Genomic DNA, 16202 nt, shown 5'->3' with positions numbered 1-16202 from the left:
ATTTAGCGCTCCCAAAACGCCCCGCCCATTGCAATGACTGGGCAGCGCTTCCATAGCACCTTAAAAGCACCTCGAAAGCGCCGCAAAATGGGAGTTATTAGCCCTCTTTTGGGGTTAAAACCGCCCTACTAGGGGCCGAAAAGCGCAGCTAAAACAGTGCTGGAGCGCCGCTAAAATGAGCGGCGCTTTAGTGCTAACGGTGGGCGCTGTCAGTGTGAAAGAGGTCTTACTGTTAAAAAATATGTAGTTTAGGGTATATCTGTTTTAAATCAGTAAGATCTTTAAATTACTGATGCATTATAAGAAAATTGAAATGTGCCAAAAAATAAAACCAAAACTTTATTTTGTTTGTAAATAACTTTAACATGCTTTATACCAAAAATGTAATTTTAATGTAAACGTAAATCGAGTACTAGAATGAGCAGCAGAATAAAATGTATGTTTTCCCCACAATAATGGTACTGATCAAACTTGAAAAAATAATATATATAATAGTTATTTTCAGATTTTTACTCTTTTCCCAACATTCGGCTCGTGTGTGCATGTCAGATGGTCTGACAGAAGCCAGCCATTTTGCCAGTTTCTGTCAGACGAGCATGCCGGAAAACCAGCAGCCGACCGGCTCCCGATCAGCGCTCTCAGCCAATGGCTGAGAGTGCTGATCAAAGTGATCTGGCTGTCCCCCTGTTAGAACACAACAGCTCAGCGGGGGAGATCACTGTGCAAACTTTGGATCGTTAGTACAGTAGCTCTGACTGGAGGTGACAGTTTTTTTTTTTTTTTTAGTTCAACCCGCGTTGAACGGAAAAGAACTCATAGTATGTATACGGTTTAAGAGTGGTGTGCAGACCTTTATTGCTAATTACTTTTGCTTCACCCTTACCTGTAAGAACCTTCCTTCAAGATGTATCTTGTATAAAGCCCCCCCCCCCCCCCCGTGCTTCCATCGGATCTCAACTTAGTTTTCTCTACCAAAAACCACCCTTTGAACCAATGAGGGATATTTCTCTAGAGGATCTTTCTTGCAAAGTGATGTAGAAAATAACAACACGACATAACCAGGCAGTAAATTCCAAAAGTGCAGAAGGTTTTGTTGATACCAGCTGCAACTGGAAGCAAGTCCATACGTGCTCATAGATAAAGAGTTTGCAGACTCCTTATGTAAGAAACTTTCACTATAGAGTTACATGTGGTATATGATTGCTTGTCAATACATATATCAATGTAATTAACACAAATAAAAAATAACAAATGTCGGTACCTGCAGACTATGATGTGTGGAACGGTCTGATCCTTGTCCAGTGAATTTTCCCCCAGTAAACTTATGACTGCCTTAAAAAAAGTATCAATATGAAGCAGAGAGGACAACTGGAGTTCAACCTTTTTTTTTAAATATACATACTTTATATCATATTTTACCCTCAAGTTTGTAGAAACAATAACGTTTGATTGAGAATAATACAGGCATACCCCACTTTTAAGTACACAATGGGGTTTATTTACTAAAGCTGGAAAGTGCAAAATCAGGCTCACTTCTGCATAGAAAGCAATGAGCTTCTAACACCAGCTTATTCAATTAAGCTTTGGTAATAAAACCTGGAAGCTTATTGGTTTCTGTGCAGAAGTGAGCCTGATTTTGCACTTTCCAGCTTTAGTAAATAAACCCCATTGTGTACTTAAAAGTGGGGTATGCCTGTAATTATTTTAAATCATTGATACATATGCTAATTAATATGAAATATATGGGTTAATATGAACATTCTACTACAAAAGTAGTCTTTTTGGTCATCATCTCGTCTGTGAGATGTGTTTCTGAACTAGTGGACCTTTCCTGTAAAGCGCCTCCGTACTTCACAATGAATAGGTTGTCTTACGCCCAGGGCCATTCTTTCTCCTGAAGGTGGTTTCAGTAAGGACATTGTCCTACTGATCCTAATGCTCAGTTCCTAGGCACCCAAAGAAACATCTCTCTGCATTTTGTGGAAATGCATGTTCTGCAAATGTGTGCATTTTTGTCAGAGACATTAGAATATACCTCAATGCTACTGATCCAATCAGATGGATGGACAGATTTTCTGTTTATCCTGTACTCAGGACCTCGCAAGGGACACCCTGCTTCAAAGTCCCCCATCACATGATGGATAAGGAATCGGATTGCAAGAGCTTACGTCCTCAAAGAAAGATCTCCTCTTAGGCTCGGTTCACACTGGGGCGACTTGTCAGGCGACCTAGTCGCCTGACAAGTCGCCTCCCGTTCTGTGCTATGGAACCGTTCTAATTGGAGCGACGCAAGTCGCTCCGACTTAGAAAAAGGTTCCTGTATTACTTTGGGGGCGACTTGGGGCGACTTGCATAGACTTCTATGCAGAAGTCGTCTCGCAAGTCGCCCCGGCAGTCGTTTGCAGGTCGCCTCGCTGAGGCGACCTGCAAGTCGTGCCGCCCATGTGTGAACCGAGCCTTACACTCCATTCCACCAGATCAGTGGGAGTTTCCTGAACATTTCAATACTAAGTCTCTCTAGCCCACTTTTGCAAGGCTGCCACCTGGTCTTCTGTTCATACTTTTTCAAAGTTTTACCAGATGGATGTCCAGTCTTATGTGGATGCAGCTTTTGGCCGCATGGATCTCACAGGAGCACTTTGAAGTTGGGTCTTGTGAGCTTTGTTGTTTTGACCTGTTGGCGCTGTTATTTATGTTGACATTGTTGCTTGCGCTGATTCAGTTAAACCGCTTCTATGGTGGTAGTAGAAGACAGTGAGAGAATGATTGAATTTGAAGATAAAATAATAAACTAGTTAAACTAAGGGTGATTTTCTCTGTGAAGGATAAAAGATCCATCACCTTTAGACACTAACTGAAAAACTGAGAACTCACAGTGTAGGGTAGGGCTATAGGGGGGGTGCCCAGGGGGTGTGTCCTCTAATGTTTGCCAGTGTCCAACCACCATGAAGTTACACACCTATAACCTATGGTGTATAAATATTCTGCCCTTGTCTTGTACTGTACTCCAAAATATTCAATTTAAAGGGCACTTTTCCGACCTATGTGTGCTGTGTTAGATCATTCAGAGCTGTAGCACAGCCTCTGGTGTGACCCAGTGCTGAAAGTCTCACTCAGTGAGTAGACCTCTGGGTGTGGTGAGGCTAGCCTTGAGTGAGGAGAGGGGGATAGAAGGTAGAGCCAATATTAACTATTACAGTAACTCCAAACTGATGACTTGTTATTGCCTTTAAAGCATTGCCTATGGATAATTGTGGGTGCTAAAGTTTGTTGGTGTTTTATGGGTGCATGCATTTTTAACGTTTGACATTGTTGGGCATCTGTTTTATTTGCTCGCCGCAGCCTCAACTTTTATGTTTTACCAAAAAAAAAATGTATATTTCATTTGTGCACTAAAGTTAATTTTAGTGTATTTTTTACTGAAAATATGCATTTTCATACACAGTTGTGCTAATATCATGTTATTCTCCATAGTCTCTGCTTTCAGAAATTATATAATAATGGGCGGTTTTAGGCCAGGTTCACACCTATGCGAATTAGATGCGGGTTTCCCGGCATCCAGTTCGCATAGCAGGAGAATGTGACTGGCTCCCTAAGGAGCCGGTTCACATATTTCCGTTGCAACTGCGGAGCGCACTGCACAAAAACGTTGTGCGTCTTTGGCTCTGTTTCAGGGCCGAATTCAGGCATAGATTCGGCCCTGATTCGTCCCTGAAACGTGGAAGAGGGACGCACATCGCTCCTGTGCGATCCACATCGGGTTATAGTGTGAACCCGGCCTTAATCTTCACACTGCACACTGTGCATTTTAACATGTCTGTAAAAACAAATGTAAAGCGACTCTGGCGACAAAAGGATTAATGGAAGATAACAAAGAGGGACTTTATTCAGGTGTGTTAGCTCTGCCAGTTGAGCCTTAAGGCCCGTACACAATCAGAAAATCGTACGAAAAATACCGATTTCGACGCGAACATACGATAATCTGATCATTAGTCAGATTATCGGCTTGATCGGCTTTTGTGAGCCGATCAAGACAGTTCATGCGAAATTATCCAATGGGGCAAGCACATTTTTTTTTCTCGTACGATACCAGATCGTACGATATTCGTACAATCAGTAAAGTTGACGCCCGAAAATACAACACAATACATACGAGAATTTTTGGAATTTTAGTAACCTCTTTTATTTTCGATATTAGACTAGCATGCAATAAAAACAAACAATCATTCGTCCGATAATCTTACTGTGTGTACCAGGCATTATGTATCCAAGTCCTAGGGGTAAGAATGTGTGTATAAGAACACAATAAAGTGACAAACAGAATAGGCAAAAGATGCAGGTTGATGGCCACATCTATCCACTTATGTGGTCATGCTGCAATAGGCAGCAAAGTAAGTGGTGAGAAGAGTGTTTTACACATCTTTTCTTACAACTTGAGGGGGTGGTGTTAAGAATGTGGGCAATGATTCATGTCAAAACATGCAGATTTGCATACCTGTTTATTACTAATCAGGCATAATAATAATTTAAAATAATCATATACAGTAACCTGTAAACAGTGTATATGAAATTCACTTATTTTACTGCAGCTGAGTGGTAAAATCATTGTAATTAATAGATTTGTGATGTGTGCTGGAAATATTTAATTTGTGCATTTTTAAGATGTTATGCCACTGTTGTGTACTGAAGGCAGAACAGTGCTTCTCGGTTTCATTACTCTGACTCACAATATCACAGCTGTAACAATTTCTTCATTACTGATGCCAGGTATATTTTCCTTGGCAGGGTTATTAAAATCTGTAGTCTTGCAATATTCTTTATCTAGTCATTTCTTGACACTACATATATTGTTGCCACAGCTGAACATTACCATTGAATAGTAATAAAAGCAATTATTTTCTTAGCTCTGAAAATTTGTTTATGAGGATCCAACTAATTCAAATAAGTATATCTTTGTGTCCCAAAGTAATAACATTGGAGAATACTGTATGTAATTTCTATGTAGAAATACTGGACTTTATTACAGTTGTAGGTTAATTTAATTGTTGAAATTGTAGAGGCAAGCCAATCTACTGGGACTGAACGTGTGGACTTAAAGTGCAAATGTTTGAGAGACACTTGGGGGCTACAATTTCTGGCCTCATTCTGAAAATGCTAGTTGTCTGGCTGTGTTTGCCTTTTGTTTTTCACAAGCCATGAAAAGGCATGGAGCAAAAAAAAAAAAAAAATTGGGGAAACATCAGAATATCTATACTGGTTGCAGGTCAGTGACGCACAAATATTGAAGTCATTGCATTTGACCGATTTACTTTAATCAAGAAGGAGTGTTAAAGAAGACATTAGCCTTCTTTACTCCTATATTTTTACTTCTCTGTATGGTGCTGAAGCTTAAATATCTGCTGAAGCCTGCTTTTCTTGAAATTGAAGTAAACATTCTCCTATTAAAAGTATGTTTCATGGAATGATGAGCGATGTGATTCAACTGATAAACTTCTGTAATTGTCCTTTGGAAAGCCAAAAACATAGTTTTGTAAATATCCTTGTCAAATAGTGGACTTGATTGTGCCTTGCTACCTTTTTCCAATGCAGCTTGGCCATGTATCATAATTATGCTGTTATGTGTACTCTGGCTAATTCACCCATTAAAATGTTTGCTTTTTAAATCACACAACGACTGCAGGCAGACCCAAACTTTGAAATCAGTTACATTCAAACAGACTGAAGAAAAGTTAGTTTGCATAGCAAAAAAGTGACAGCTTTGATAGACTTGTGAAAGTTTCTGGATATGTGCTGTGAAGTAGAGTTTGAAGTAATGTATACCCCAGGAGTTGCATTAGGGAGTTGTGGTGGTATAGTATTAGTGTAACGTGTAACCATCAGGATGGCATATAGTCTATGTTTAAGTACAGAGAAGACATGTCAAAGGAAATACTAGAGAGATGGTCACTAGTGTTGGTGGAAGTGCAGCAGAGCTTGGCGTTATCATTGTACGGATGGTACTGATTTTGTTACCAAGATGTAAAGTGTAGGTAGTAAACACTTGGTAACAATCTTGGTACATCTTCTTGTGGCAAATGTGGTTTCAGGGTGGTAATGCTTGATTTAGGAATCGTGTCAATTTGTATTTTTTTTGTGTCAGAGCTACTTCTCTCTGCATACTAGTCGATGGTAATGCAAAAGCAGCTTGAATTAAGTTGAGTTCAGCAGCTTAGCAGGAGTTCAAATGCATGTCAGTAAAAGGTGGACTGTAGTCAAATGCACCTGTCAATTAATTATGAAAAATCTCTGATCTCAAATGCAATTGAAATGGACATGAAAGCAAGCTGAATTTGCCCATTGACATAAGCTGAAAGCCCATGACACTAAATGGGAATTTGCTGAGATTTTGGGTAATGCTCAGCAAGTAAATCATTAAATACATTTGCTCTAGTTGTGCTGTTGCTGTTTTACAACCGGTCTTTTTATTTTATTTTTCTAAAAAATATATTTTATAATACATATAATTTCATACTAATATTGTTCATATGAATGTTTGCACAACAGGGGCATTGCAAGGATTGTGAAAGACCTGGGGCATCCTTGGGCACCCTGAGAAAAGGAATAAAGCAGCACTTTTAGGGTGCCTCAGCAAATGGTGGGTGTGGGTTAACTGAAGGGTTTAAAGGAGTAGGGTTAAATAAATTACCTACTCACTGTATATACCACACATATACAATAGTGCTTCAGCACCCACAAAATATGCTTTAAATACTGTGCTACAAGCAAGAATCTCCCAGACATATCCCTAACCTCAGCAACTGGAAATGATAAAATGTGTTGTGCATTTGGTGTGACCCAAGGAACATGGTTAAATATAGACTAAGCCTACTTGCAGTACACACCGCACTGCATACATATGCCACAGTCTTTGTAGCTACAAAATACTTCTTAATTGCTGGATCAAAAAAATAAAAGTTACACACACACATAAACCTTAAAGAAGAACTTCATTAAAATAGTTATAAACTACTTAGCAAACAGGATGTCCCAAATTGTTGGGACAAAGAACACTTTGGTCAGGAGTGCTTATTGTACAGTGGTAAGCACTTTGTTGTGTACAACACAGTATTTATAGTGCAGCGGTCAGCAGTATGTGTCATAGTGCTAGAGGAAAATATGGCTGGTGTCTGTGGTCAGCAGGAGGAAACAATGGCCAGTGTCGGTGGTCAGCTGGAGAAAAAAAATCCGGACATTGATGGTCAGGGGGAGGAAAAATGTCCAGCCTCAGGGATCAAGGGAGAAAAAAATGCCTGGTGATTGTGGTCAGGGGGGGAAGATTACTTGGTATCAGTGGTCAGCAGGAGGAAAAAACCCAGCATTGTTGGACAGGTGGAGGAAAAATTGCCTGGTGTTGGTGGTTATTGGGAGAAAAAAATACCCAGTGGCCAGTGACTATGCCCCTAATACGTTGGTCAGTGTCTGTGCTTCCCTTACCTTGGCAGTCAGAGTCTTTGTTTCCTTTACATTGGTGGTCAGTGTCTGTGCTCCCTTTACATTGGCAGTCAGTGTCTGTGCCCCCCCTAACATTGGCAGTCAGTGTCTGTTTCTCTTACATTGGTGGTCACTGTGCCCCCTTACACTGGTGTTCAATGTGCCCTTTTTGTGGTCAATGTGGCCACTTTGTATTCCTTTGCTGCTGAGTGATGGCCAGTGAGCCTCCTCCCCTTGCTGCTCAGTGGTCATCGTGCCCCTCCTTTCTGCTCAGTGGCGGTTAGTGTGCCCCCCTTGCTGCTCAGAGGTTAGGGCTCCCACCCCCTCACTGCTCAATGGTGATCAGTGTGCTCCCCCCTTGCTGCTCAGTGGTCAGTGTGGCCCCCCTTTTAATAATGGCCACTGGGAGAATGTTTTCTTACAGTACCAGCCAGCCAGCTGCAGAATGAGGAGGATCAGCACCAGAGGAGCAAAGGACACGCTCTCTAATGTAATCATAAACTGTACTTACATTTTTGATTCCTGTGGTTGGCCATTACAGTAATCAGATGACACAAGGCCATTTGATTGGCTCTGTGCCTTTTGCTTGTGGTATGCTAATTCTATTAGTCACCACAGATTGCACATATCGCAGTGATTGGGACCCAGGGCACCCTGCAGGAGATGGGGGCCACTTTCCCTGAGTTCCCAGCACTAGTGATGTCCCTGTGGTACAACAATATACAACATTACTCTATTTGCAGTATTACTTTTGTAAAAGCCAGTCTGTTTCATAAATACCAAAATAAAAGTGCAGTTGAGAAGCCTGAGACAATACAGAAATCCCCCCCCCCTGAAGACTCCTGGGATGTATGACATCATTTGTGAGGAAGTAACTTAAGCAATTTGAAAAAAAAAAATTAAAACGCGTAAATAAGATATACTTTCCTATCTATTTACTAATACTAGCAGCATACGAATTAAACACAGTCAATGTTGATTGAGAGAGTGAAATGCTGCTTTAACTGTCTGCAATTGTCAAGTTACCAGCATTCGAAGAGCTGACATTTTGACACATTTAATTTAAATATTTGACACCAATATTCAGCATGGCTATAGACAGAACTTGTCTTAAAGTATATAGTGATTTTCACTTTCAACACATTTTTATTAAAGGTTTCCTTTTTGATTTTTTTAAGATACATTCTGTAATATAGAAAGATACACATATAAATAAGTAATATGAAATGAGTCACCTGAGCTATAACAGCCAGTATCATGTGAATACATTTAAAGCGGAGTTCCACCCAAAAGTGGAACTCTCGCTTATACGCTTCCTCCCCCCTTCCGGTGTCACATTTGGCACATTTCAGGGGGGGAACTGGGGACCTGTTCTTGACAGGACCCCTCCCCACTTCCGGAGATGGTTAATGGACCAATCTCCTGGAAGTTCATCCCTCCCCCGCCGCCGGGCCATTTAGAAAGCTTGCGCTCCCTGGACAGGTAAGTGCCCTAATATTAAGGGCCCTTTCACACTGGGGCAGGGGCGGCGTCGGCAGTAAAGTGCCGCTATTGTAAGCGGCGCTTTACCGTCGGTATTCGGGAAAGGGTTAAAAACCACTGCAAAGCGCCTCTGCAGAGGCGCTTTGCCAGCGGTATAGCCGCGTTGTCCCATTGATTTTAATGGGCAGGATCGGTGAAGGAGCGGAGTGTATAGAAGATGCTGCTAGCAGGACTTTTAGCAGGACTTCTTTTCCCGTCCTGCTAGCGCACCGCTCCAGTGTGAAAGGGCCCTAAAAGTCAGCAGCTGCAGGAGTGGCCTGCAGGAATTTGAAAAAGCGTGTGATGACTGATGGGAAACTGGCTAGAGTGTATTACTGGATCTAATTCAGGGGAGGATCTGTTATAGGGAGGAAAGAGGGACCAGTAAATCGAAAAGCCCTCTTGAAGAAAATTGAAATAAGGAGTTAGAAGAGTAGTAAGTATAAGTGGTAAAGAGAAGAAATGCAGACAAAGGAGAATATACTTAACTTTTTTTCCCCAGGCTGAAACCCCTCTTTAATGATAATGGTAAATAGGACAAATACAGAGGGTGGTTCTCCCTAATGGGGACACAGACAGCAATAAAAACTGACAAGTATTCTAATCCCTCTCCATTCTGTCCAAAAGTAAAAAAAAAAAATGTTTTGCCTTTAGTTGTACTTTAAAGCTGATCTCCACGTTGACTGCCCCTTTAACTAGTTTGTTTTGGCCAAGCTGTCCCAAACAGATTATTTTCTACACTAACAAGTGCTCTTGCTGGGCGTGCTGTATACTCAGCAACTCAGCTACATACAGTATACTGACTTGTGCTCCGGCAGTGAAGCGATAAAACCTCCCGTCCCGCACCCGGGTTGAGCGGTGCTCGGCCTTTTATAGGCAGATTTATATTCTGTGAATTAATCCAAAGGTTCCTCTGATTGGCTAAAGCAGGGAGGTGGACTGACGACACCTGGCTGTATACTGTATGTATCTGAAGTTATATACGTTTTATACAGCATGCCGTGGCAGGTTTTCTGTTGCAGGGCATTATTGCCTTAGTCCATGTGGTAGAATAGTTCAAGGGGTTCTACTCTAACCTGTTTCCAGACCAAAGGGGGCATCTGCTCTATCTTGGATCTCAAGCCCCTAAATGTCTTCATTTGTGTCCAGAAATGTCATATGGAATTTACCAGGACTGTCATATGTCACTGTCTCCTGTTAATAGGGGGACTTTATGGCCTCTGAAGACATAAAGGATATATAGTTCCATGTCCCCATTTTTTTTCCTAGCACATCTGTGATTCTTTCACTTTGCTGCATGTCCACTGCACTTCCAGTTTGAGGCCTTACAATTCGGCCTTTTCGCTGCATTGTGGGTATACATGGCTCGCAGTCTCAACTCTAATTCATTCCAAAGGTGTTCTATCAGGTTGAGATCAGGACTCTGTGCAGGCCAGTCAAGTTCCTCCACCCCAAACTCGCTTATGTCTTTATGAACCTTGCTTTGTGCACTGGTCCAAATCATTTGGAGGGGGGATTATGGTGTGAGGTTGTTTTTTTGGCTTATTTCCATTACGTCAGCATACCAAGACATTTTGGACAATTTCATGCTCCCAACTGTGTGGGAACAGTTTGGGGATGGCCCCTTCCTGTTCCAACATGACTGCACACCAGTGTACAAACAAGGTCCATAAAGACATAGATGAGTGAGTTTGGGGTCGAGGAATTTGACTGGCCTGCACAGAGTCCTGACCTCAACAAGATAGAACACCTTTGGGATGAATTAGAGCGGAGACTGTGAGCCAGGCCTTCTCATCCACATCAGTGCCTGACCTCACAAATGCGCTTCTGGAAGAATGGTCAAACATTCCCATAGACACACTCCTAAACCTTGTGGACAGCCTTCCCAGAAGAGTTGAAGCTGTTATAGCTGCATAGGGTGGGACGATTCTATATTGAACCCTACAGACTAAGACTGGGATGCCATTAAAGTTCTGTGCATGTAAAGGCAGGCGTCCCAATACTTTTGATAATATATTGTATGTGGATTTGAAGTATACAGTCCGACCCTTTAACTTTGCTTTAAATTCCTAGATTGTAAGCTCTAACGAGCAGGGCTCTGATTCCTCCTGTATTGAATTGTATTGTAACTGTACTGTGTGCCCTCATTTTGTAAAGTGCTGCGCAAACTGTTGGCGCTATATGAATCTTGTATAATAATAATAAAGTGTTACTAATCCCAGGACTCTGCATTCACTATATCTGGTCTCCCACAGACACAGAATATGGAAATGCAATTATTTTAGTAAATATAAACTGTCAAATACCTTTTCTCATCAGCAGTATATAGCAGTCTTATGACTTCTATCAGTGTCTGGGTAAAGCTTTTAGGAGGAGTTTTCATTCTGTGCTGATCACATGCACCATCAAAAAAAAAACACTCTAGCAATACACACCCAACTAAGCATGTGCAGAGTGCCTCCAAGGCTCTGTTCTATCAGGAGATTGACTGTGGACAGTAAAAGAAGAGGAGGATCAGAGAAGACTGGATCGGAAACAGCCTTTTTACACAATGCAGAGAACTAACCCCTTAGGTTCCACAGTGAGTAAAACAAGCATGCTTTACTGCATATACAGACTCATTTTTACTGTTGTGGGTTTAGTAACACTTTAAGTACACAATATACATGTCTGTCAGTCTTTCACTACAATCTATATAGCACTACCACTGAATTCCCGAGTTCTACTATAAAAGCAATGATAACATAACATAACCTGCTGTGTCCCACAGTTTGTAAATGAACTAATGCAAACATTTTCACCAGACAGTGAGTTAATCATAAAATTGTTCTTGTGCAACGGTCTCTTCTCATGATAGACCACTTTGTTGATTAAGAACTTAAAAGGCAGTTTTTTCACCTGTATAATACATTTAGTTGGGGCAGCAGATATATGAACTAATCGAAGTGTTAATTGATGCAATGGGGTTGATTTGCTAAGAAGTTGAGAACTTTCACAAAGTGAATACTTCTTTAGCAAATAAAGTGAAACTATCTTCGATTTGAATACCCAACTGTGTGTAAGGGAAGTTAAAACCACTTCCCGCCCACCATATAGCAAAATGATGGCCGGAAAGTGGTTGTGTTATCCTGACTGGACGTCATATGACATCCAGCAGGATATACCGTGATTCGCGGGGGAGCGCATCACGGTGAACTGTGGTGTGGTGTGTCAGTCTGACACACCATATCTCCGATCCAGGTAAAGAGCCTATGACATCAGGCTCTTTACCATGTGATGAGCTGTGTCCAATCACAGCTCATTACATGGTAACCAGGAAGTGTCGTTTATCGGCTTTCCCTCTATTCGTGCTGACAGGCACGAATAGAAGAGAGACGATCGGCTGTTCTCCTGACGAGGGGGGTCTGCGCTGACAATTAGCACGTTGATTATCAGTGCAGACCCATCAAGGATGCCCACTGGAGACCACCAGGGATGCCCACTGGAGACCACCAGGGATGCCCACTGGAAAACACCAGGGATGCCAATCAGTGCCCATTACAAATGGCACTCAGTGCCCAATAGTGATGCCTGCCAGTGCCTCCTGATCAATGATGCCTATCAGTGCCATCTATCAGTGCTGCCCATCAGTGCCGTCTATAAGTGCCTACCAGTGGCACCTAGCAGTGCCACCTATGAGTGCCCATCAGTGCCACCTATGAGTGCCCCTCAGTGCCACCTATCAGTGCTGTCTATGAGTGCCCATCGGTGCCACCTATCGGTGCCCATCAGTGCTGCTTATAAGTGCCCATCAGTGCTGCTTATCAGTGCCGCCTATCAGTGCTGCATATAAGTGCCTCATCATCAGTACCACCTCATCAGTGCCAATCAGTACTGCCTCATCAGTGCCCATCAGTGCAGCCTCATCAGTGCTCATCAGTGAAGGAGAAAACTTACTTATTTACAAAGTTTTGTAAGAGAAACTAGGAAAACATTTTTTTTTATTTGTAGCGCAAAAAATAAATCCCCAGTGGTGATCAAATACCACCAAAAGAAAACTATTTGTGGAAAAAAAATGTTGTTTGGGTACAGTGTTGCATGACCGCGCAATTGTCATTTTAAATGCGACAGTGCTGAAAGCTGAAAATTGGCCTGGGCAGGAAGGGGGTGAAAGTGCATGGTATTGAAGTGGTTAACAAAAAAAAAATCTTTTTGCTTGTACATGATAGGATGAACACATCTTTTCTTTACTATACACGGAGCTAAGTGAAATTTCCCTTTGCATAGTGAATATTCTCTAAATCAACTGTGTTCTCAAAAAAAAAAGGTTTTAAATAGTATAATGATTTCCTTCCTTGTGTTAGGCAGTGTGTATGATTGTATGATACCTGCCAGGTTCTTAATAGCTGAACATCCCAGTGATGGGAAATCCAACAGTTTTTGGGTACTTGGCCATCGTCTTTCAGCATTGATTATAAGAGCTTATTTTCAAAAGAAAAGCAATTGCATTAGGTAATGCTTAAGAAATATTTTAGGCTATGCATATATTACAGCAAATGGTTTTGCTTTAGGTGTTTCTTTTAGTAATTAATTTTTAGTAACGCAGTATTTTGTTTTGATAATCATGTGTGTGTACATCAGTAGAATTCAGCAGCTGCTTTTATATAAACAGCAGAACATTAACACTTCACAAATCATCTAAGCACCCTTTTTGTTTGCTGTGAAGTAAATATGAAACAAATAAACATGGTAATATTCCTGTGAAAAGTTCAAATGTATTTATTGCATTTGTTGAGCACAATTAAAATGCACGCAGGCTTCAGTTGCTGATAATTAAATGAATAATTCATACATTATTCAACTTATCTATAAACTGTTTCCATGGTTGTCTGGTTGTCACATACATCACTGTAGGTAATGGGACCAATTTAAGAAAATACAAATTGCCACATGGCTCATTTTTAAAGTATTCCATGACTGAATAACTGTTAGTAAGGATAACACACACCTACATATGTGGATAACTTCATATAAGCAGATTTTTACTGCTCCCGGCTTCCTATTAAAGTTTCAGCACAGTCAGGATTCTTTGGCAGCACTGACCTGCATGTGTTTCTATGTATGGAAGCTTAGCTATTTGAAGGATGCCTGTTGAAATTTTTTACCACTGTATAGGTGTCGCTTTTGTAGTTGTTCCTGCTTTTTAATGTATTTATAATGAACCCTTGCATCTTTTGTAGGGAAGACGAGGATACGGTTCGATATTTGTATGGGCTTCTGGTAATGGTGGTAGAAGTAGAGATCACTGCTCCTGCGATGGTTATACCAATTCTATCTACACCATCTCTATTAGCAGCACGACGGAAAGTGGCAAAAAACCCTGGTATCTAGAAGAGTGTGCCTCAACACTGGCTACAACCTACAGCAGCGGGGAATCATATGACAGAAAAGTGGTATGGATTGTTTGTTCTAAGACACACAATATCAATAATAATAATATGGTGTTTAGCATAAAAAAGATAAAGCACACACAGATAATTTTACAATGTATGATCAAGGATATACTTGTACAAGTGTCCAAGTGGTTTTTACTACCGCTTTAAGTGGCTGGAGAAGCAGGGACTAATCTGTACTTGGACAGCCATGGTCTAGGTTCAAATGCGATCTAGGGATTCTAGGAATCAAAATGAACTCCAGCATAGGTACTTGGTACCTTTACTGCAGCACTGGTTTTATTTTGAATTGCTTTTAACATTTTATTATCTGTTAAAGACTTAATTTTTTTTTAAAAATTAAGTCTTCCAGATGTTTTTGTAGGAGATACTAAGGGTAATTGTTCTGTGGGTAATGTGCCTTATAAGTATGCTTTGGATATTTGCCCTTCATTTGTAACAGGGTCTGATCTACTAAAGAGGTAAAGCACTATAAACCTGCATTCACTTAAAATATCTAGTCATGTGTAAGGAAAGGAAAAACACTTTTGTCACCTTTAAACAGGAATGCTTGGGGGCCGAGTTTTATTAAGTTTTTATGAAAAACTTCAGGCCTGACAATAAAGGCATAAGGCATTAAAGTGGTATTAAAGCCAAAATCAAAAATAATATATATTGCAGGTTACCAATCCTTAGATGTGATGGCTGCAATAGTTTTCATTTATTAGGCTTTTTCTCTTTATTTTCACCTGGTGAAGTGGCTAGTACAGGCGGTCCCCTATTTACAAACATCCGACTTACAAACGACTCCTACTTACAAACGGAAGGAGACAACAGGAAGTGAGAGGAAATCTACCCCTAGGAAGGGAAATTCACTCCTGAAAGAGTTAATATGGGAAAAAGGTGTCTCCACTGATGCTTTATCACCAGTCTGTTTTCCTAACAGCCCAAAATTTTTAAAATCCAATTGTCATTGGGACAGAAAGTGAGGTGAAATCTTCTGAACAGGGGCACAGACAGCTAAACAAATGTTACAGGGGTGATGATAACCCTTCCCTATGCTATGCAAAAAGCTTAAAAATTGATTTTTTGGCTGGAGCTACACTTAAAAAATGTACCTGTTCTGACTTACAAACAGATTCAACCTAAGAACAAACCTATCTTGTTTGTAACCCGGGGACTGCCTGTAACATGCTTTCTGTTATAGGGTGTCTCCACTCTGGATGGATGAGCAGCAGAGATTTATTTAAGGAGTGCTCCGCAGCCTATTCCAATTCCTTTCCTGAGGCATGGACCCCTAGTGGAATCTCTCTCTATTCCCCCTCCCCTTGTCTTTCAAATACCTTTAGGCTGTTCTCCTGTTCTCCATTTCAGGGACTAATCAGGGCTGAATTTTTGCCTGAATTTGGCCCTGAAATGGAACCAAAGACGCACAGCGTTCCTGTGCAAGCCGCTCCGCAGCTGCAACGGAGATATGTGAACCGGCTCCATTGAGAACAGGTCACAATCTTCTGTCATGCGAGTTGGATGCGATGAAACCCACATTCAATTCACATAGGTGTGAACCCAGCCTTAAACAACAACATTATCAATATAGGGCGAGGGTAGTGTTAGATGTGCTAGCAGATTTAGATGAATTTGACGAACAAATTAAAGTATAACTCCTGCTAAGACTCTTTAAACAATTACAGCAACAGATTTTTTTTACCTTTTGGGATAAAGGTTTCACATAAATGAAAAAAATGCTGACCATTGTAAACACCCCTGTCAGTGTTAAAGTGGAACTTTAGTCAGAAAATG

The 16202-nt window shown here is 41.0% G+C and overlaps 1 protein-coding gene across 3 annotated transcripts in view; it reads left to right on the top strand.

Moving 5' to 3' along the window:
* The window catches only part of PCSK5 (proprotein convertase subtilisin/kexin type 5), a 635867-nt gene that overhangs the window by 239222 nt on the left and 380443 nt on the right, over positions 1-16202 (top strand). For all 3 annotated transcript variants that reach the window (XM_073634106.1, XM_073634125.1, XM_073634116.1), the window contains exon 8: positions 14211-14423. In XM_073634106.1, the coding sequence (XP_073490207.1) occupies positions 14211-14423 (213 nt within the window). The remainder of the gene's footprint in view (positions 1-14210; positions 14424-16202) is intronic.

The sequence above is a fragment of the Aquarana catesbeiana genome, linkage group LG01 (assembly GCF_042186555.1).
Source record: "Aquarana catesbeiana isolate 2022-GZ linkage group LG01, ASM4218655v1, whole genome shotgun sequence".
Classification (NCBI taxonomy): domain Eukaryota; kingdom Metazoa; phylum Chordata; class Amphibia; order Anura; family Ranidae; genus Aquarana; species Aquarana catesbeiana.
Note: the sequence above shows the minus strand (reverse complement) of the source record. Positions and strands in the feature narration are given on the sequence as shown.